Genomic DNA, 22,316 nt, shown 5'->3' on the forward strand with positions numbered 1-22,316 from the left:
CTGGGGCAGTGCCTTGGGCTGGCCAGGGCGCCCGGAGGCAGCCAGGGCACGTTCGGCTCCGCTTCTGCCCCAAGCGGGCACGGCTGAGCAGCAGCGCTTTTGTTTACCTCATGCTAGGGTAGCTCTTCGTTTTTTCTCTGCTTGATTTACTTTCCTTATTAATTTTACTGGTTTTCAGAATGCTGAGGCTTTGTGAAACCAGTATATGCAAAAACAGGCAAAGGAGAGATGAGTTGCCAGAACAGAGCAGACTCTGTAGCCCAGTGCTTGGAGAGGACTTGTTTTTGAGAGCACAGAGCATGGCATTCCACAGGAAAAGGAGAAGCACTCCTGCAAAGCCCAGGCATGGGCTGTCCTACTCCTCAGGGAAATGCCTGGGTAAGATACAAACTCAATGAACACATTTTGGCAGCTGCATTGGTCTCAAGAGCTGTGGCAATTATCCTTCTTGAGGGTCTGGCTCCTAATGCTTCACCAAAGCTAGAAAAGACTGAAATCCTTGAAAATCCCTGTCCTGCTTAACAGAGCCTAAGAGAAAAACTCTGGCTAATGAAACAGCTGTCCCCTTTCAGCCTTTGCTCTAGTAGCACCTTGTGACAAAGCTCCTAGGTCAGAGCAACAATCACACTTTAATACTAGATTTTCCTTTAATAATTCAAAGGGCACATTTGTTACACAGGACATAAAAAAAAGAGAAAAGCAAAAACAAAAAGCAAAACACTCTGGGAAATCTGCTTCTTAGAGATCATAACCATTTGTGTTTCATTCAATAAATCAAGTAAATTCACCTTTATTCTTGTGCTGGTTCTCAATTTTCAAATTTTCATAGTCAAAAGATTGCACAAAATTTTATATAAATTTTCTACTTTGAAAGGACTCAAAAAATATCTCCATGGCCAGCCTGGTCCTCCCCATAAATTTAATTGGTGCAAAATTATTTTCTCAAAGGTTTTACATGTCAAGTCTCATAAAATGTATAACTAGATCCTTTCTCTGGTCCTGGCTGTAAGTGGAATTCGTCCTTCCATGTTTAAAACATGCTCTTTCCCCTAAATGTTGAGAGTTTCTTTGCTCTCCACAGAGATAAAAAAGAAAGAATGGACGAACAAGCAGATCAGCTATAATTAATGGCAAGGCTCTCAAGTCTAAGCACTGCTGGAGGCTTTCTGATGCCCTTCATTTAGACTGGTAACTTCCTTCACATGTGAGGGGCAAGTGCGCAAAGTCAGTGGCAGAGATTCTCTGCCTCTATCTCTAATCCCCAGAGCAGAAATCTGCTGGTGTGGATGTGCTTTAGGGCCTTGTAGCAAGTCTAGGGGACAATTCAAGAGGGGACAATTCAAGAGGGACCTTCAGTTCCTACGCAGTTCTGCCTAAAACAGGAGCTGCACTCTCTTGCCACAGCAAGATGCTGCTCATTGGCAGATGTCGCCCATGCTCTGGTTAAAAAAAAAAAAAAAAAAAAAAAAAAAAGAGTTTAGAAAACCGTGGAAAGGTTGCTGATCTCTCATCTCCTTACTTGTCCAGCTTTCTCCCTGGTTGTAAATTTCCAAATCTGTTACATGTGTCAAGCATAGACTGGGAGCTCATACCCAAGGGGTTATGCTGACCACTTCAGTTTTCTGTCCTTTCTGTTCAGTGAAAACCTCTTTGGAGATGGGAGAGGAAAATACTGACGATGTCTCCATCATGGTTTCTGATCAAAGCCCGGGTCAGGTAAAGCTGCTGGGGAAGGCTGGAGAGGGTCTCTGTGCTGCTGTGTTTGCACTGTTATCTAGCAACAGGCTCTGCTCCACCTTTTTGGGATCATGGAAGAATGTTCTAGCATCCCTTCAGGTTTCTTGTACTCTTATTGTCTGTCTTGGAGTGAGAACAGAGAAATAAATGCTGGCTGAAGAGCAGTGGTCAGGTGTAAGGTGGGGTGAGAAGAGGAATGCCACCATTACTTTTACGAAAGATTCAGAAAGGAAATTACCAAGAAATTAGACAGCAAAAATACAGTGAATAATTTAAATTATCTAGCCCCAAATCAGAGGAGAGGTTGCTTGTTTAGTCAACAGGAAGTCATGTGTTGGTGTATGCCATTATAAATATATATTTATTTTTTCCATTCACCCTTTGCTAAGAAATTGCCTTTTGAAAGTAGCGCCTCTGTCACCAGTTGGTTGGTTTTGCACTGAACACAAGAAACGCAGACACCTGCTCACCCTGGCCTCAAGAGAAAACCTCAAACAGAAAAACTTTCTCTGCTCCACAAGTGCTGATGCACCACAGAGATGGTGACTTGCATGGAGATGCTGAGCAGGGGAATGGTGGAGCTCCTTGCACTAAGGCACTGGCAGACAAATAAGCTGTTATGCTTATTTATTATAAACACATGGAACATATTCACTTAATATGAGCACATACTAAGCCTGAGAGTATACATCAAAATGCTTATTTATTACACACACATTGCACTGTGTTCACTCCACAAAGATTCCTCACCCTCCTTAGAATGACAGACTCATCACAAAGGTAGTGCTCAGGCACCTCTGCCAGGCACATCACTCCCATTACTCCTGGGTGGAGTCCTGGGTGGAAAAGACCCCTCCACACCAGATATAGAGCAGCTTGCTGTTAGGACATGGGGCAGAGAGCCTTGTCCCTAGAGCTGCCACCTCTTCCTGTGATGCAGCAGTGGATGCCATGCCTGGGGAGAGGTTTCAGCCATTGCTTTACAAAGCAGTGATTTTTGCGGAATGTGCAGCACCACAGAGATTTAGAAAAGCTGTGAGGATGTGTGTGTGGTCTGCCTGGGGTGGACTTCACCAGAGAGGGATGGTGTGGTGCTGGGGTTTGCAAATGCAAAGCCAAAGCACTGTGGGGTGAGTGTCACGGAGGCTGCATCTGAATTAGACAAGAGCAGGGATTCCAGGTTATGAGAAGGAAGGGGGAAGTAAAAAAGGCAGGAGTTCAGGATGTGTGGGAGGGTGAGTTTACAAAACTTGCATTGCTGCATGCTGCAGGATTGTCAATGCTGCCACTGATGCCGAATTGAGGGCATCTGGCTGCTGAGTGTGCACTAAGGTTGTATGCTACTGTGTGTTTTACTAGCAATTCAGCTTTCCAGGCTTGCACTGCAAAATCTTTACCTGGAGACTTGACCTGCAGTTTATTTTTGTTTCACTGTTGAGCTTGTTTTGGTGATGGGGGATAAGGCAAATTAGGGTGAAACTACAGAATTGAGTGTACATTTTTAACCGCAGTCCTGTGAGCGCTTCTCATTCCTGCCCTGCAGCTCTCTGCCAGCCCAGCCCAGCCCAGGCCTTCTTACAGGAACCAATAATCCTTAATTCTGGCCCTGTGACCCCACAATTATTTTGTCTCCCTGCCTCTATTAGTCCCCTCCACCATGTCTCTAGGCCACAGCACTTCCAGCCCTTGCTACCAGAGACAGACACCTCCTGGGATCACCAGCACGAAGGCAGGAAAGTGTTGGGGAGTTTGAGACCTAGTGAATGGCTTCCCCATCATGACTGCAGATAAAAAATGTGACCAAAATCTACATCCTTATGCTAAATGTCCTCAAGTGTGTTTTCTGGCTTGAGGCCGTGACATGGCTGGGTGCTTACCTCATTTATGCTAAGATAAACAGACTCTCTGATGAAAGCAGAACTGCCCTGCCCATGCTGAGAGATGGGGGTAGAATACCTACCAGAGCTGCTGCACCCTGCTGCTTGCCATTGCAGCGCCTGCAGCTTCAGCCTCCAGCATGCTCTGCCCATCTCAAGTGGCTCCTGACTCTGTGCTGACCTGGAGAACACCCTCTGCATGCCCAGGGAGCTGCAGCCACTGTTCCAGTGTTGCTCCACTCTCCTACAGCTCAGCTCCCTGCTCTGGGCACCTCACACCCTGTTTCAAATCAGATTTTCCTGCTCCTCAGTGGAAGTCACTGGCTCCATATCTCTGCAGTCATCTGCTAGCCACAGGGAGAAACTTGGTTTTGTACTGCTGTTTTTCAGGCTCACCTCCTAGCTGTGGTTATGGTTTTGCAAACCAGTGTTGCCTGCGATTAGCTCATGTTTTTGCAGCGCTGCAGGTCGTGCTACTCCGTGCAAAAAGAGCTTGCACTGAGGCCTGGGTGGTAAATCCTGATTTTAACTTCCCTGTTGTCTTTGGAGAAGTACTTTGTTGGAGAGACTGAGACAGGAGTCTTGAGAGTTCAGTAAGAAACTGTGTGTTGGATGTTCCGTGGCTGTCAGTTGTGTGCTGAGGACCTTGCAGTTGTACAAGGTTCCCTTGGCTGGAAGTCCTCACGAGCATCTCTTGATCTTGCACTCACATACACAGCCAGGTAATTTCCTTTTTCCCAGTCTGTGCTCAACATGGGGACCCCAGATCCACTCCTCTCTTCTATCATTTTTGTGCAGGTACAGGTAAGGCACAGGCAGATTTACTTAAGGGTGGCTAGCTTGGTCCTGTTGCAATTTGGGAAACAGGGAGCAAGGCCAGCAAAGCTTTTGGACTGGAGAGGCAAAAATCTACCATGAAGCAGTGCCCCTGGGGACTCTCAGGGAACAGAAATGGCAAAGAGGTTTGCAGAGGCTACAAAGAGTTCAGACATCTTTCCTAAGCTAAACCAATGAGCAACTACACAGAGAGCAGCTGATGGACAGTGGAGCCAAAAGAGACAGAGTGTGATGACAGTGCTGGGCTCAAGCAGGGCTGGTGAGAAAATCACCGGAGCACAGAGAGTCTCAGGAGCAACTACACTCACTGCACCAGGCAGAAAGGAAAGGCTTTTGAAGGTGCCAAGAAGGCAGCAAAGGCCAAGACCCACCTGGCCCTGGACTGGCACTGCCAAGGAGCCCTGATTAGCTCTGGCTGTGAAGAAAGTCCCAAGGAAAGTCAAGATGGCCAAGAAATAGCTGCAGGATATGAAAACTGACAGACCAAAAGAGGCAAAGATCCAGCTAAGGGCAAAACCGTGAAACACAAGGCAACAAACCCAAGGCATAGAAATTGAAAGTGACCTCAGGGTGAGAAGGTGGTGCACAAGAAGTAGATGCTGTGTGACCATAGAAAAAGTGGCCTGCTGCAGGGACACAGACTGCAAATCCTTTAATTAAACCTCTGTTTTTTGTAATGTTTTGCATTTTTTAGCACAATTTCCCCAAAGGAAGAGAATTTATTTCAATAGTTTTAAAAATTAAATTAAATTAAATTTGTGCTTTGTATTAATTAAAAGTTTCTTCTTGTTATTTTCTTCAGTTGACTGCAGCAATATTGTAGGGGAGGCAGTTTGCTCAGAGATGCACAGCTAAAAGAAGAGAGGCAGCAGATGAAAGATGCAATAAAGGAATTTCTGATCTGACATCAGGAAACTATTCTCCATCTTAAGTGTGGTGCAATATTAGAACAACTTGTGGATTCTCCATCCCCTGCTGAATTTTTCAGAATTCACTTGGACAATCTGAGCAATCTGAGCAGCTTTGAAGTTAGCTCTGCACATTTACTCTCAATGTAAGTTTATCTGTGATCTTAACTGGGAACATATGCTATCTCAATAACCACATTTATTTAAAAAAATGAACAGCTTAACCAGCATTTATTCTTATATTTAAGCAGGTGAGATCTGACATGTCTTATTAGTTAGACACATTGAATTACATATGCTTCTCTATCACACCTTTTTGCTAATTTGTGACCAGCTGTATTTGTATGGAAATTGCAACCTTAGCAAAATGCCCCAAATTGCATTCTGATAGATAATTTATTAATTAAATGAATGGAATGTTTTTCACAATTCACTTTTTAAATATACTTCAGCATACTAGCAACAAGCACATGCTGTTTGTATTTAAACTGATACAATTCACATTAGTGAACATGTTTATTTTTGAGAAAATAACTTACACTAATAACAAAAGTAGACAATCAAATACCTTTGTGGCATTTCCCACATATTTTTAAATAACTTTTTAAAGGGACTAAAATCCAGCTCTCTATTTTGTGGGAGTTTATTCCAACTTGCTGCATTACAGGCCCTAAGGATGGCAGGAACAGAGAGAAAAGGCAATGTGCTAAAGATCAGAGAGCAGGGGGTGAAGAGATTCAGAACTGGACTTCAGATTTCCTGTGCCCCAGTCAAGGAGCTGCTCACAACTGGACAAATGTGCGCTGTCAAACAATGTCACCATGTGGCGTCAGGCGTCAATACTACAGGATAGTGTACTTTATTATCTCCAGAAAAAGTTGCCCAAACAATTAAAATGAAAAATTAAAGCTAAAGTCTCTTTTGGTTTCAACCCAGCCATTTGCTGAGTAGAGGAGCTCTTTTTGGGTGGGTGGCAAGGACCAGACCCCTCTGTGAAGGACAAGCCCACACGGCAGCCAGCAGTACATCCCTGCGGGATCCTTCCAAGCTGGGATGCCCGATGTCAATGCTCTTTGTTCACACTGTGGGCTCTTGAGGACAGGATTGAGGCAACAAGTTTCAGGAGCTTCTAGGTGACATGTCAGCTGCTCCCAACAGCCCTCCCATGCTTGTTAGCCCCCCATGCCCAGCAGTGCGGCACTGCCTCAAACTGGGGAGCAGACACTGGAGCACAGGCTTTAACCAGCAGCCTTCAAACTGGTCACACAGATCGGTACTGGGGAGCTGTGACAGCAAGAGCAGGAGGAACAGCCATTGTGTGGGAAGCGACCACAGAGCATCTAAATCCTGCTCCAGGTCAGGAGAGGTTGTGAAAATCAGCCACAAATGCAGAATCATGCTTCTAAAAACAGGGCTCTGTCAGCTTTCTTTGTGGCTAGCCCAACTGCATAAGCAGCACACCTACCTGGAGGCGTATTTAAAACCACTTCCCTAGCTTGCAAGAGAAAGTGCTGTCCAGATATTGTGGCAATTCAGGTTGGAGTGGCAGAGGTGATAAATCTGGGTATGGGACAAGCGCCAGTGAAGTGTGGGCCGACTCTAGTGTAAGGGAAAAGGAAGAATAAGCTGAATTACAAAGAGTTGATGGCATATGTTGTGCTTGGCTCACACAGCCAGGGGAAAGTGCCAATGCAGGAGCACTGCAAAGGCTGAGTTTATGAGACAGAGCAGGCTCTGGCCTGTGTAGGAGGGAGCTGTGTCTCCAGCCACTGGGGCTGGGGCTGTACCCACCACAGCACTCTGAGATCAGGACACCACAGCTTCAGCCAGGAAGGGGAGTAGAGTGTTGTGCAATAATCTGCGTTGTGTGGTTTAGTCCTGAAGATCTATGGGGCACTCTCAGAGGCAGCTTAATGGGTAATTTGGCCCACAGCCACTTTTGTTCTAGAAATACCATCTAAATGCAGACTTGACTGCTTGCACTTGCACTGTTCAGAGTCCCCACATCTTAGTGCTTCATCTTTTCAACCTAAATATGATGTACAGTCAATGCCTGATGAAACTATGAAAAAGTCAGAAAATCAATGAAAAGGAAAATTTCCTAATCTTTTTGACCTAGATGTGTAATTTTTAATGTGGTCTCTCAGTTATTCCCATTGTTGAGTTAAATGGTTGTAGTGAACAAGTTTTTTGCTGCTTATGTGATATTTATTACAGCTTTTCTCTTATTTCAGTCATCTTGCCATTTTATTTGGACATGTTAATTCTCCACCAGAAAGTCATGGCATGTGTATAGTAAAAAGATGTGTCCTCAGCACAAATTTCACAGGCTGGGAGGAGTTATCCCTGTGTTCAGCAGCTAACAATTGTCAGGAAAATCTAGCACAGCTATCCATGGTAAAAAAAAAATGCTGGAGAAAATGTTATATTTCTCTAGGAAAAAAAAGCATTCCCAGGAACTCCCATGAGCTGTGATTCATGAGTGAGAGGAGGGTGACAGCAGAGGACTAGGCTAGCAGGGAGTAAAAGGTTCCAAATGATAGATTTTATATGGATTCAAGTCTCCCCACAAATCTGGAGGAAATACAGCAAGAGACAAATAAACCCAAACACATGAGATTTGCCAAGAATAACAAGAAATAAATTTTCTTTTAATATGGATTATATAGACTCTACCATTAAAACAGTGTTCTCCTGGACAGGAGCACCTCTTCCTGTCCCTGCTGAAAGCAAGAAACAGAAAGGCTTCTAACCACTTCCCAACCTGTATGAAAGTTAAATTTCTATATGCTGTACAGTAGCTATGTTACCCAGTTATGTATCTATAGTGACGAATATTCACCTCTAAATACAGAGAACAGACTTGACCCAGTCCAATTTCCAAGATCCATCTCCATCCTACCTTCCTCCACACAGGAAATTTTCACAGGTATCCCTGTGGCATGGAAGACAGTGGCTTGAATGTCGTTGAGATCAAGCTCTCAGTACCCTCCTCTCTACAGAAATGTGCACCCTCTCAGTACAAAGAAATCCCTCCTTCATTCCTAGTCTCATGAGCCTGGAGTACTCGCGAGGAGCATCACCCTCTGAGTAGCAGTGCAGTGTTCCCATATGTAGGATAAAATTCTGGTCACTGCATGATTTGGAATTCTTTCTCCTGTACATTGGATATAGAGATTTAGCCCATCTAAGGCTAATTTTTGGGGGTGTCTTCCCCCCCACAGAGGATGTGACCAGCTTCTTGCTGCATACAGCAGAAATGCAGGTCCTGGCAAGATGGTCCTACACTAATTGTTTTGGCTCTTTTTCCCAAACATCTGCCTCTGTGCAGCAAACTGTCCCCAGAACTGTGTGACCCTGGCTCTGTGCAACAGGGCAGTGCTCCTGCAAGCCTGAAGGGTTCAGCAGATGATGTGAGGGGACTGAATGCCAAATCTAGCAAGCTGGCTTTCAGCTACTTGGGAACAACACAGAGATCCTAGAGACAGGGTCTTGCTGATCCTCTGGTGCCCCACAGAATCATGCCACTAAGAGTCACATGGAGTGATTAGTGCAATTCAGACTGCTCTTCCCTGCTTACCCTACCTGGTCTCATCACAAAAACTGCCCATATACCTGGAAATGTTCTCCATATACCTAGAAAACGAAGTCTGCAAGCAGACCAGACATCCAGTGCTGCCACAGTGAATTCTTCTGCCCAGGCTGGCCTGTAAAAGCACTTACACCTGCAGATATGTTTACCTTCCCCATCAGCACCTGGCCCTGTGCGGGTCAGCACAGTCAGAGATTCTGCAGAAAAATCCCAGGTGCCAGATAAACAGCAATCCCAGATAATGATTCTGCTCCCACACCCAATTCCAACTTGCAACTCCCTCCTGCTTTGTGCAGGAGCTTCCAGGTCAGGAGGTAGGAACTCAACTGGAGATTGAAAGCAGGCACAGCAACTGGAGAGTGTGGAGGTAGCCAGACCAAGACAAGACACCAAGACAAGAAAATTCATTGCAAGGTCTCAGTAATGTCAGGTCACACAGGTTCTTCATGGGCTTTCTTGGGCTTAGGAGTGGAGGCAGCTGTAATTACTGCTCCCTGAAACTTGCCTGGAATGGGCATCAAGAGATGGCTTCAGTGGGAAAGGAGGGACAAGAACAGAGGAGAGGAGAGGAGAGGAGAGGAGAGGAGAGGAGAGGAGAGGAGAGGAGAGGAGAGGAGAGGAGAGGAGAGGAGAGGAGAGGAGAGGAGAGGAGAGGAGAGGAGAGGAGAGGAGAGGAGAGGAGAGGAGAGGAGAGGAGAGGAGAGGAGAGGAGAGGAGAGGAGAGGAGAGGAGAGGAGAGGAGAGGAGAGGAGAGGAGAGATGCAGCACTCTGATCCAACATAATCTTTTTGAGAAAAATATAATGCCATACTAAATCCAGATTTTTTCCTTTTGGTAGGAGATGTGTGTGAGGGAGGCAATGGGCTTGAGTCAAAAACTTCCCAGAGGTAGTTATAAATGATCTGTTGCCACCCAGTGAGGGGTGCCTTGGGTTCAGGACAGCTCATAGCTCATCTCCCAGTTCTGTCACTTCCCTGAGGCCAGCAGACACAAGGAGGAGAATGTGCTATCACACAACAAACTCAGTGGCTTGGGAGAATCTGAGAGGCTCAGGCTGACCAACCACATCTGAGCTCCTGCTGATGCCAGGCAAGAAATTTAGGGCAGGAGTCCTAGGGCATGAAGGTGAGATGAGATGTAGCTTAAGGCATCTGTACCATTGGGAGGACTTCATCCTGTCCCCATTTCTGGGTCTCTCCAGGGGCAAAGCAAGAGAAGGTGCAGCACATTTATAAGGACCTCTGGGAAATGAGCAGCTCACAGCTTGCCAGGCAGAGTGTGAGAGAAAAGAGGAGAGAGTCCCCTGTCCTAGTAATAGATTATAAAGATGACAACAGCTACCATGACAGATTGGCAGAGAGGATACTCTGTGCCCTGCAGCACCTGAAGAAGAGGATGTAGAAGAAGGCACAGAAGCAAGGAAATAACGGGGGAATCACAAACAAGAAGCACTTGTCTTGAACTGTAGGTAGTGGATAATGCTTTCTCTTCTCTCTCTTCCTTCTCCTCTCCTACAGTTGGTGCTCACAGAGCATCAGGCCTGCGCTGCTGCTCCAGGAGCTGTCTGCAAGGGAGAGGCAGGGGCTGCCCGGAGCGGCGGAGGCGTCGAGGAGGAAGGCCAGCCAGCTGGCGGCAGATCTCATCTGAAGGCAAGCACACACACACAGGTTGACAGATAATCAAAGCTTCCTTCCATTTCTTCTCCAGCAGAATAGTTAGAGGCACATCCTTCACTGCATCTACAGAGGCTGTTGAAACTGCTCAATCCTCATATACATGAGGCAAGCAAAGCAAGTCCTTAGGCTTTTATTAATTTCCTTCTGGCTTTATGCATATACATTACATGTTAAAACCACTTGTATTTTGCTGCAACAAAGATTGCATAAAAAATCTCGACTGGATCCTGCTTCTATTCATGAACAGAAATACTGAGATTTACTCTTTAACCTCAAAAGAGTGCAACTTTGAGTAAGGGTGTGTCTGGGACTACTAGACCATGATCAAGATTGAGGAATAGAGAGCTATCATATTTTTTAGTACCACAGTATCTACTTCCCAGTTTTTTTATCATGGCATGTGTATTATGTCCAAGACTGCATTGCATCAGAGCTCTTTCAAAGTCTAGGGAAGATATTGCATGTGGATCAGGGTCTAAGCCAACTAGTTAGCTTGGAGACTCTATCAGATGGCTGCAGGTGTCCTTCTAGCTAGCCTGTGATCCCACTCACCTTGCATGACCTCGTTCTCCTTGCAGATAATGCGAGTGCACACCTCCTTGTTTATTACGTACATGCGACGCACACTGCGGCATTGCCGGGATCAGCAAAGGAAGGCACGGGGACACAAAGAAACAAATGAGGGGAACAGGGAATAAACATGTATATTCACTAGTGAGCAGGCAAATCCTAATTATTTTTTTATTTCTTAGCCAAGAATAAGGCTGCTCAATAGGAAAGTAATCTTTGTAAAGACTTAATGAAATCTTTGAATCATAGGACAGAGTGAGTTGGAAGGGACATTGAAAATCACCTAGTTCCAAACTCACTTTCTTGGGCAGGAATGCCACCCACTGGGTCAGGTTGCTCAAGGCCCCACATCAGTCCCTGCCTTGAACACTCCCAAAGATGGGGCATTGACAACTTTCCTGGGCAATCTGTGTCAGTGGTGCCTCACCATCCTCTGAGTAAAGAATTTCTTCCTGACAACAAATCTAAATCTCTCTTCTTTCAGTTTAAAACCATTCCCCCTTGTCTTATCACTATTTTCCCATGTAAAACGTTGCTCTCTCTCTGTTTAATAAGCTCCTTTTAGGCACTGCAGGCTGCAATGGGTTCTCCCTGGAGCCTTCTCTTCTCCAAGCTGAATAATCCCAGGTCTCTCAGTCTGTCTGTAGGAGAGGTGTTCCATACCTCTGATCATTTTCATGGACTTATAAATGACCAAATACCTTAAATATGGATTACAATATGGGGCATATTACAGCTCCTTAGTGCTGCACAGACTGTAGCCATTGTGCTGTTTTGAACAATTACCCTAAAAGGAAGCTCTGGGGACAGGATTCATCTCACCAACAGGTTCCCAGAGAAAACCTCTAGTCTTCAAAAGGAACAATTTTTGAACCAGACCTACCATTTCTGAGCAGTTTCGAGCGCTTTTCTTAGGGACTGCTGGTTTCTTACCTTGTAACACAGAGGTAGCTGATACACTGCTTTACTGGCTTGTGAACAGAGTACAGGCGCGTGCAGGGGAACTTTTCCTCACGGCAGTCTGAGAACACACACACAAACACGGAGCTTCAACCCAGCATCATGGCCAGGTGCACTCATTCAGGCACAGATACAACCTCATCACTAGGTACAGTCCTCCAGGCTTCTAGGGGAGGACCCCAGCCTCTATTGTCACTCTCCTGTGAGAGATGGGGCTGGTTTAAAGAAGAGGAAAATAGTGCAGCCATTTCTGATCCCCTTGCCCCACAAGACAAAAGGAAGGGAAAGTTGAGTGAAATGCAAACCAAGCCCACTGGACACCCAGAATACAGAAGGCACATGTTGTAAAGGGGACAGACACAGATAAACAAAATGTAAATTTTAGTTGCATATTTAAGACATGGGTTCTAATAGATGTGCAATTATCGCATTTCAGGACGCAAATCTAGTTCCTAGTTTTCCAGACAATCAACCCTGTAACTAACTAGAATGGATTTTCTACTACAATTCTTCTACTACTGTCCAATACAATGGATTTTCTTGCACATCATTCTGAAATGCCAGGTCTTGGCCACTGGAACTGACACAATATTGATCCATTTTATCTGGTCTGCTGATCTGCCAGCTCCTCCCTTTCCAGGAATGCCATCCAGGAGAAGGCTTCAGCTTTCACTACCATCATTCTCCAGTACTTCTAACTCAAGGAACAATTTAAAGCAATTTTCCAGGAGACAGAGCTGTGTGCCCAGCCAGAACTTCTCTGGAGAGCTAACAGGGTGGGTGAAAGTGGGTCTGGGAGAGGGTGCAGGCAGCAAACTTAAAACACACCTGATGAAGCCGTGGCTGTTTCGCTGTCAGACTGAACTGGAAGACAGAGGGTAGCAAAGTTAGTTATTTACCATGGTTCCTTCCTAGGAAGCAGTTTAATCAAAACATATATCTGGAAAACTCTTTTAAGAGCCTTCTATTGTAACTTATAATGTGGAAAGAGATTTCATTGTTACTGACATGAAACCATAAAGTAAAAATCCAATCTGAGTCTAGTGCCAGCTATGCAGTCAACAATGCTAAAAATTTGCTTAATCTTTCCCATAGAGCATTACCACTACTGTTGAAAATTACAGTGTATGGACATTCTGACTTAAAAGGCCAGGTAAATTTCTTTAGCTGCTGCAGTTACCCTTTATGGAGTCAAGAGGTGAAGGACTTTGTGACTGCCCTTCATAAGGAACAGTGACACACACCTTTAAGAAACAGCATCCCAACACCACTGGCTCTTTAATGTCCATGACAAGGGGTCAAAAAGAGGCAGGTTTGTTACTCCCTCTGATAAAGTAACCCCTCTGTACCACAGCAAACCAGTACATTTTATAATTTACCCAGTAACAAACCGGAAAGGAATTCAGAGAACTGACTGCCAGGGGCAAGTTCTTATGAGCAATTACAGGGGGCTTCTGCTTCTGCTCAGGTGCCAGAGTGTTAGCCAGAAGCATTAACAAAACATGTGTGTTAAAGAGAATTAATCTTTTCAGTGTGGGGCTTAGGGGCAGTCAGAGAAGGCAGGATTCCAGGTGTGTAAGGGACTGTGTGAGGAGAGGGAGGAGGGTCCACAACATGCGTCTGCAAACTGAGAATAAACTCACCAGGAGGAAGAGGCACAGGTGGTGTGGCAGCTGCACCTGGAAAAAGAGATGTACTGGAAGATCTTAATTTGAGCTTACAGTCTCTTTCCTCCTGCCAGTGCTCTGCTGATGTCTTACCAGTCCTGACTAGCAGCCATCTCACATCTGGTTCATAGGCAATGCTGACTGTGGTGTTGTTATTATCTGATTTGTCAGAGTACCTGCAGACTTTCCCTGCAAATATGCTGGGTGTGCTCGAGCTGACAGGATGCTGCAGAGCAAAGATGGGTCCCAATGGCACATCCTTTGTGAAGAGTTTTGGGTAAGCATTTTGAAGCCCAAGTTTGCAGTAAAGGCTTCACTTTTACTCTTTTACTCTTTAGATGTAGGTCAGTCACCACCAGTTTGGTCTGGACACTAAGTCCTATCTACCTTCCTACAGACTGTCAGGCCTCATATGCTGAACACAGCTGCTTCACCTCCCATCCCAACCACAAAGATCATACATCTTGTAGATACAAAATTGTGCTTCCACTTTCCTCTTCAGTGTTGTCTTGAAGCATGGAGAAATGACTCTTCAACTACTTAAAGTTGAAAAGAAGGGTATTTATTACATGTGGTATAATTTCTAAAGGCACGTGCAAGGAGGAATCACAGACTCTTGTTCTCTATTTATCTAAGAAAGGTTTTATATATTCATGTGGTTTCTATGGATGCCTGATACATAATCATTACCTGCCCATTTCATATTATAATTAGCTGAATATCTATCACAGCTGGGCAATTGTATCCTCTTAATTTGGTCAGTGGGATTTTGAAATAAGGGAGTGGGCATTTGGGAGGAAGAAAGCCACCTTCCTCATGGTGAACTCCTCACCTGTGTCCGGTTGGCAGGACGTTTTCACCTGCTGGTCACGGTCCAAGCCCTTCTTGTTTGATTATTCTTAGAGGCCAGTTATTTTTATGGTTTCTGCCCTTCTACAGTACTCTGTCTATCCCCTCTCATTCCTAGCTTTACTTCTGGATATCTTTGTCACACTTTAACTAGGGTACATGATTCTTGCTAGCCACATTTCTAACTTAACTATTTAACTTATTTAAGATCTTAACCAAAATATGCAGTCTTTTACTGTCTTAATTATATTCCTTAAATATATTCCTATTGACTCATCTGCAGTTTTCAATTATCCTAATTACATGTCCAGCTGGCCTCTTGACTCAGTCTCATGGCAGTCTGACCCACAACAAATACTGCAGCCAGCAGATGAGCAGAGTCAGGGCAGAGGACAAACTGTGGAGCTGATGCTCTAGAGAACAAGACACCACTCTCAGATGAGTTCCCATACACTCAGAGCACACTCCCCAGAAACAGCCATGCACAGCTGCCTCTCTCTGAGCCATAGCATCGACCTCATGTGTTCTCCCTCTCCCTGCCCTGCCTGGTCTTCACCACCTCAGAGGGATGTGTTTGAAACACTGCTCCAGCAGACAGAGAAACCATCCCCAAGGCCAGTGGTGACAGATTTGAACTCAGAGTGGGGTTGGAAAAAGTGGGGAGGCTCCTTCTTGAGCCTCTCTTTTCCTCCATTTCCCATTGTTGGAATTACCTACACTGCCATCAGCTCTGTGTCCATCTCCTGGGGCCATCTCCACTCTCTAAGGACACGCACTGCATGCTCTAAGTGCTTGTCTTCCAAGTGCTCCATCTACCCATCCCTTCACAGACATTTTGCTGCCCCCCTGTGACACAGCTGCAGGCACGGTGGGGCAGACAGTACTGAAAGAACAGAATTTCCACTTCCCCACTCCAACAATGCTCAGGGTTGGCTCTACTACTTTCAGGAGATTTTTGGCACCTCTGTCTCCTGAGAACTGAAGCACATTTGCTACCAGTCAGGAGAGACACACACACAGCCTGTGTCCCAGTTTGAACCTGTCCAATTTCTCACCCTCATCATTTAGTCTGTTTGTTCCTGCCACCTTCTCTGGGAGCCAAGGATGTGTGAGCTTTAAATTTCATGGCTTCCTGCAGTGGAAACCTCTTCAGGGAGCCCGGGTACATAAAGTGAGATTGGCATTTCCTTGGAGAATAGACCATTAAGTTACCCTAAATTCATCTCCCTGTGTGGAGCACGAAAAGGGCTCCCAGACAGCCATAAGTGCTGGAAGAATGCTGCCACAACTCAGAAGTGGGATGAGGAGTTTCTGGGCATAATGGGTAATTTCTGTGGCTGCCTAGGCAGCAGTGGTGAAAAGGGAAAAAGAAGCATGAAGATGCCAAGAGATTGGAGCTTACCAGAGCTGTCAGGGGGAACTCCACCTGGAAAAGAGAATGTCCTTGAATAAGCTTTTCTTTACTTTATGGTCCCTTACACAGCCAGCCATAGCCAGCTTGAATTACCTCTCCTGCCATCACAAGCTCATGACACAGTGGGATCCAACCCAGCAAACACATAATCAAACACAGTACCCCCAACCTGCCCGTATCCACACCCCTTTCTGGTGGCTAGACTGGGACTGGATTTCTTAGTGCACATGTTGTATCAACCCTCAGTGTATTTTGGAGGCATATCTTGACTTCTCAGATATGGCTGCTGTTGGCAACTTGATGGGAAGGAAAGACTTCTGAAATGAAGGTGCTGAGGGGTCTTGCAGCACTAGGGACAAACAGCTGAGGGCGCCCATGGCACAGAAGGAGGGAGGCAACCCCAAAACCTAGCCTTGACTGCAGAAATTCATCAGTGGATGAGTTTCTTTGAAAAGCAATTGATGGCAAAGCTGAGGTAGAGAGGTAAAGCATGAAGGAAAGGATGCTTGGAGGACATGTTTTGACCTGGGTTCTGAATAGTTTTCTGGGAAACTGCAGATATTACATATCATAGGATCATAGCTGGGAGATGGCTGCAGGCTTAGCCAGGGGCTTCGGGTTTGAAGAAAAGACAAGCCCTTGTGGTCCTTTTGGGTGCTGAAGCATGATGCAAATGTACATTCATCTTATCTTACCATATGGCAAAAATGGATTAAGGTCCAGAAGGATAAATCAATTCACCCCCAACAACACAGCCAGTAAGAAGATCAGTCAATATCCTTTCCCAATGGCCTCACTACTAGAGCACCATGCCATTTGTGCACGATTCTCCTTAGGATTTTTCTGAGCAGCAGTAGAGTTCCCCAAGCATCTCATGGTTGAAGATGTACCAGCTTTTGTGGACCTCCTACAACCCTTGACTGTGAACATAACTTTGTACCCTTCAACTAAGTGTTCAGGACCCCTGCACTAAAGAATTATTTGTATAGAGCATGTAACACCAAGCATCATGCCTTGGGCAACCTGTTTAATCTTCACTGAAAAGTAAGCTTGCAATATCAGAGACAAAGAAACAGAGAACAGTATTTTCTAGTAAACAGGCTGTAACTCCACAGGACAAGTGGGTCACATGAGCAATCTTCAGCACATTAACATGCCTGTAATACTTACCAGTAGCAGTTTCTGGTTCTTGCCCATTGACCATCCATGGAAACCAGTCTGCAAGAGAAGAGAGGGGTGTAACAAAAGACAGATTTTTATAGTCTGCAGGTTTTGTGAAATTTTAATGTTTATCTATCCAGGAGACACCACTGCCCTCTGCTGAAGGGAGCAATGCTCTCTACTCAGCCTCAGCCTCCACTGCTAGCTGCGTTTGCTGTTTAAAGGCTCGTGGATACAGCAGGTCCTGATCCTATCCCTGCTGCTTCCACCAGGGGCAATGGCTAGGCACAGGGACAAGTTAGTAAATACCTCCAGATCTGCTACCAGACTTTGCCCTTCTGAAACCTCATTTGATGCATTTTGAAAAAAAAAAAATCAATGTGGCCTCCCTGCTCTGGAGGCTGAGCAAAATCCCTATCTCTATTTTATAAAAGAGGAAACTGAGTCATGGAAATTATTCACTTGAGGGCACGGGTTGAGTCATTGGTACAGTAAAAAGCAGACTGCAGGTTTTGTAGCTCCTTAGGCAAATCATCCAGCCTGGGTATGGAGCACAGAGCAGACAATCTTTCCCCTCTCAGCCTCTGGGTGAACCGGAGAAGACGAATGATGAAGGCTTGGCTGTGCATACTACATGGAAGGAACTGAAGCTGGGCTAGACTGTTTGTTTGTTTAAATATAAAGGGTGACAGAGCAGCTTCCTTAGAGCAGCCAGGAATAGGAAAATATTTCCTGCTAGCCACAGACAAGGGAAATGTCTGCATAACTGGGGTGGGATGAAGGAAGGAGTTGGCAGGAAAAAGCCAGTGATCTGGGGCACTGCAGGAATGTGTGCATGACCAGCCCAAAAACCAGCACATCCCACTACATCCTGCGGCCTCAGCCTGCAGCTTTCTGCTCTTAATGGGAGGGAGCACTGTGTGGGTAAAACTATCAGGTCTGGAGTTTTTGTCATAGCTCTTCCACATTCCAAGGGCAGTTACTTGCAGGCCACAGAGGGTCTCTTGGGACCCCTACATAATCCTGCTCTACAGCATTACAGGAATTACTGGACCCTGATATTCTGTTCCCCACCCAGCTGCCAGCTGCTGGCGATTAACCCAGGAAGGGCCAGACATGCATAATAACTTCAGAATACAATCTAATACAGCCCAAAAATTCCCCTGTTCTGGATAATCTCTCAATTAAAACAAGTGGGAAAGAAAATGGTGTTGAGCACCTTCTCATTTGTTACTGATGCAAAAGGAAGGATGAAAATCCTGAAACCATTGCAGAAGCCAGCAGTGCTGGATTTGAAGAGATGTGTAGAAAAGACAGGGTGGCTCTTCCCCTTTTCCTAACTTTGAAAAGTCAGCTATTACAAATCTTGTTTCCCCCTAGGGGTTGAATAGAAAACCAATCCAACTCTAAAACAAAAGGACATAAGTGAAGTGAAATCTCTGCATACCAGGCAAGGACAAAAAGGTTGATTTTCTTATCCACCTTCAATCACTTCAATTTATAATTACTATGGTACCCAATAAACAAGCCTTATAAACAACTGGACTTTCTTATCCAAGCTGCAGTAAATTCATCCTTGAGATCTAGAACTACAACCTTAACCCACCAAATTTGTAACTTACCCAAAATCAAAAGAAACAATGAGAGACCAGCTGGTGATTCCTGTTATTTTCCAAGTTAAAACAAACAAACCCAAAGAGAAGTGCTAAAACAAAATACTCAAGAGTAAGAAATATTCTTTTCGGGCTTTCTTCATGTACAATAAAAACCACGGCTTTTTTTTCCCTGTTTCAAATTGTAGCCCACCTATAAGCTCATCTCTTGGATGCCTCACCTCCCTGCTTCACAGTCATAAACATGACATTGTTTATGGAGCACCTTTAAAGGAAAAAGGGCTATTTGGAGCAGAATCAGGATCAAGGAGGGTATTAGAATAACCTAGTTTGAAAGTGATACATACAGTCTTTCCTGGACAAGGCTTTGCCGATTCACTGAAATTAATATTTCACTATCTGTCCTGAGTCTTCTGACTATAATGTCTGATGCTACCCTCTTGTTTTATTCTTTTTTGTTGTTGTTGTTGTTGTTGTGCTTAAAAAAAAAAAAAAAAAAAAAAAACTGATCTGAATTTTTGCCAAAGTATCTCCAAGAAAACAAAGTAATGGAGACACAAAACAGAATAACAACCACCACCACCACCAAAAGCAGAAAACGGTCTGAACTACAGAGGTGAGGTTTCTCAAAACAGCTGTACAAATACTACAAAACCTCCCAGCAGCTGAGTGGCGGCTTGGAATGAGGTCATTCCAGCAGGAACTGCTAGTGACACCAAACATGTCACAACTGTGACAGAACAAATTTTGCAGAGCACTGGGAAATGTCCTACAGATCAGGCATACACAGGTGGTAAAGCAGTAAGCACAAAGCACACCTAACTCTCTTTCTCAGTTTGATCTGGATGTTTTGCTTACTGTAACATACCTAGAGTAGAAGCTGTGGACCTTTGTCTCTTGTGACTCCCAGTACTTTCTGGAGAGTGTCACAGATGGGAAACTGTTTCCAGTTCCTAAATTTCTCCTTACAATCCCATATTCACCTTGCCTTTCCTGTTCAGTCTTTCCCCCTTCTCCACCCCTCTACATATCTTTGCCTTTGTCCTTAGATCATTGCACATTATTCTGTGTAGGAAACTCAGCAGGGCTCAGGTGGGGAAGAAATCCTTCCCCAGGGCATAAGGACTCACCAGCTGGGGACAAGAAGAGTGTTAAGACACAAAACAGTATACGGATTCCAGAGGTCTTCATCCCTGTGGAGTGCAGGAGAGAACAGAGGAAAGCTAAAAGAGGAACTGGTGTACCCTTCCCTACACCTCAGAAACTTTGCTGCTTGTATCCATTTTCTTCTCAAGACCATTTGGTCTTCCCAGCCTCCCTCCTGTCTCCCTCCTCATGTGGCCAGTATCCCAGTTATTTCTGAAACATTCTGGACTGAACTTATAACACCACCTGCTTTGCTTCTCTTTCCCACCTCCTTTCTCGAGTCCCCATCTCTTTTCCCAATTGGATGGCTAAGCCCTGCTCCACACACACCCTCAGCATGCAACGGAAAGTTTCCCCCACGTTCTCTCCCTCCATTCTCTTCTACTCTTCAGTTATTTCGAGGAGCACTGAAAGAAAAGACAGGGTCCCCATCACTTACTGCAGCCCTCAGCTTCCACTCCCTTCAGCAGCAGACGCTCTGCTTTTCCCCTTCGGCGCCCCCCCAGTTTGGCTATTGGGTAAATCACATGCAGCCACACCCAGAACACGTTCTCCTTTTCGTTGTCTTCAAAATACAATTTCTGGGAAAAGAGAAAAAAAAGAAAAAAAAAACCCCAAGAAGCCAGCGAGATGGAGGGATATGGTATCATCATGCATGTGGAATGAGGGGGGGAGCGAGGAGCAGCAGCCCACACCCTCATTCCAGAGTTTATTGTCCTCCAAAGGGGCTCCTCCCATTCCCCCAGGATGGCCCAGCACCAGGGATGGATTCCTGGGTCTGCGTTGCACTCTGGTGTCCCGTTTCGCCCTGCCCTTCTGCGCAGCCCGGCTTCTCCTCAGGCCGCTACCTCCAGCCACATTTCCCGACTCAGCTGCCGCCAGTCCCCACCCAGCGCTCCGCTGCCCTTCCCCGTTTCCCTGGCTGCCTGTGGCACAGGGACATGCGGAGCCCGCATCCCGTTCTCCCGCAGGACGCGCCCGGGTTCTCCCCGCGCCGCGGCACCGAGCGGGGCCGGTGGCGGGGGCAGGCGGGCTGGCAGGGCCACCGGAGGGCAGCGACAGCGGGGACATCGCCCCGCTGCCTCGCTGGCGCTTCCCGGCCGCATGGAGGGACTGGGCTTCCCACTGCGCCAGGCTCGGGGCGGGCAGGGAGCACAAGGAACGGGAACAGGTACCGGCCACGGGCCACGGGGCTCGTCCTGCAGCGCCGCTGCCGTTCTGGCCCGAGAAAGGCAGGCAAAAAAAAAAAAAAAAAAAAAAAAAAAAAAAAAAAAATTAGGAAAATGAGAGAGACACAAACGGAGAAGGAAGACGATGAATGAGACCTGACCTTCACTGCCATCCTCCTGGCTCCCCTGTGCCTCCAAGCACGGTGCATTTTATGACTGACGAAGGTGCAAGCCCCACAAGTCCCACTGGAATAGCCAGTCTCCCCTAACCCTTCCTCCAACAGCCCCGGGATCTGACCTCCTTCTGTTGCTTTCACTGCCTTCTTTTCCCTTTACTACTTCTGTAACAACTCTGCTGGGTTTGAGGAGGCACTGGGTGAGCTTTAAGACACAATCTCAGTCCTGGAGTCAAGGAGAAGGCTAGGAAATACCCCCAGTTCCCTATCTCATACAGCAATGAAAGACAGAAATCTTGTAAGGGAAAGCTGTGTCCCCTAAGGCTCATCCTGGTAGCTTGGTATCCCCATTTTTCTCAACTAATTGCAAGCTGAAAATAAAACCCTACAATGCCTTATACACAGTTACTAAGGGAATGCTCGCTATATCCTCCTTGCCATGCCAGACCCGTGTTGCCCACACCTGACACAACTGAAGCCACCGCTTCTTACCTGAGGGTGGCTGAACACTGTTTTTGGCAGTGCTCAAGAGGAAAATGACTGTTCCTTCTTATTTGTGGTCCTCCCAAGACTCCTGGAGGATGCACGGATGGTGGACCACACCAGAAGAGGTGCAGAGGGGCTGGGGAAAACTAAGCATTTCCCTGCTCACCGGGGCAGCCCTCTGAACCCAAACACCATTCCTCTCTTTCCCTGGAGCAAGACACCACCATTCCCACTTTCAGGGACCAGCTAAAACTGAGTCCATTGGAAATGCTCAAGAGGTTGTTAAACAAATAGAAGGATATGACAGAAGTTATAACCACACACCAGTTCTGGAAGTCCACATAGCAGTATGTTTGGACAATTTTCCATACACCTTGGTTTGGCTTTTGTTTTTCTCTGTGCCTCTGTGTTGTCATTTGAGCTGTTACTGCTTAAGAGGCTAACTAAAACATCCTGAAGGCCTGGTGAGTTTTCAGCA

At 45.9% G+C, this 22,316-nt stretch overlaps 1 protein-coding gene across 1 annotated transcript; it reads right to left on the reverse strand.

Annotated features, from left to right (window-relative positions):
- Positions 1 to 7,978: 7,978 nt before the first annotated feature.
- MFAP5 (microfibril associated protein 5) lies at positions 7,979 to 20,773 on the reverse strand. Its single transcript, XM_063148646.1, has 9 exons — positions 20,447 to 20,773; positions 19,992 to 20,054; positions 17,258 to 17,305; positions 16,076 to 16,099; positions 13,801 to 13,836; positions 12,986 to 13,021; positions 12,131 to 12,218; positions 11,180 to 11,253; positions 7,979 to 10,594 (listed from the first exon to the last, which is right to left on the reverse strand). Exons 1-9 carry the CDS (start codon positions 20,706 to 20,708, stop codon positions 10,476 to 10,478), a joined length of 750 nt encoding a protein of 249 aa, XP_063004716.1. The 5' UTR covers positions 20,709 to 20,773; the 3' UTR covers positions 7,979 to 10,475.
- Positions 20,774 to 22,316: the final 1,543 nt, after the last annotated feature.

The sequence above is a fragment of the Melospiza melodia genome, chromosome 2, assembly GCF_035770615.1.
Source record: "Melospiza melodia melodia isolate bMelMel2 chromosome 2, bMelMel2.pri, whole genome shotgun sequence".
NCBI lineage: Eukaryota > Metazoa > Chordata > Aves > Passeriformes > Passerellidae > Melospiza > Melospiza melodia.

Coding starts and splice junctions, on each gene's coding strand:
- MFAP5 (XM_063148646.1), bottom strand. CDS start 20,708: ATGAGGGTGTGGGCTGCTGCTCCTCGCTCCCCCCCTCATTCCACATGC. Junction 16,100..17,257: donor AGAACCAGAAACTGCTACTG/GTAAGTATTACA, acceptor TCTCTTTTCCAG/GTGGAGTTCCCCCTGACAGC. Junction 13,837..16,075: donor AGTTCCCCCTGACAGCTCTG/GTAAGCTCCAAT, acceptor CTCTTTTTCCAG/GTGCAGCTGCCACACCACCT.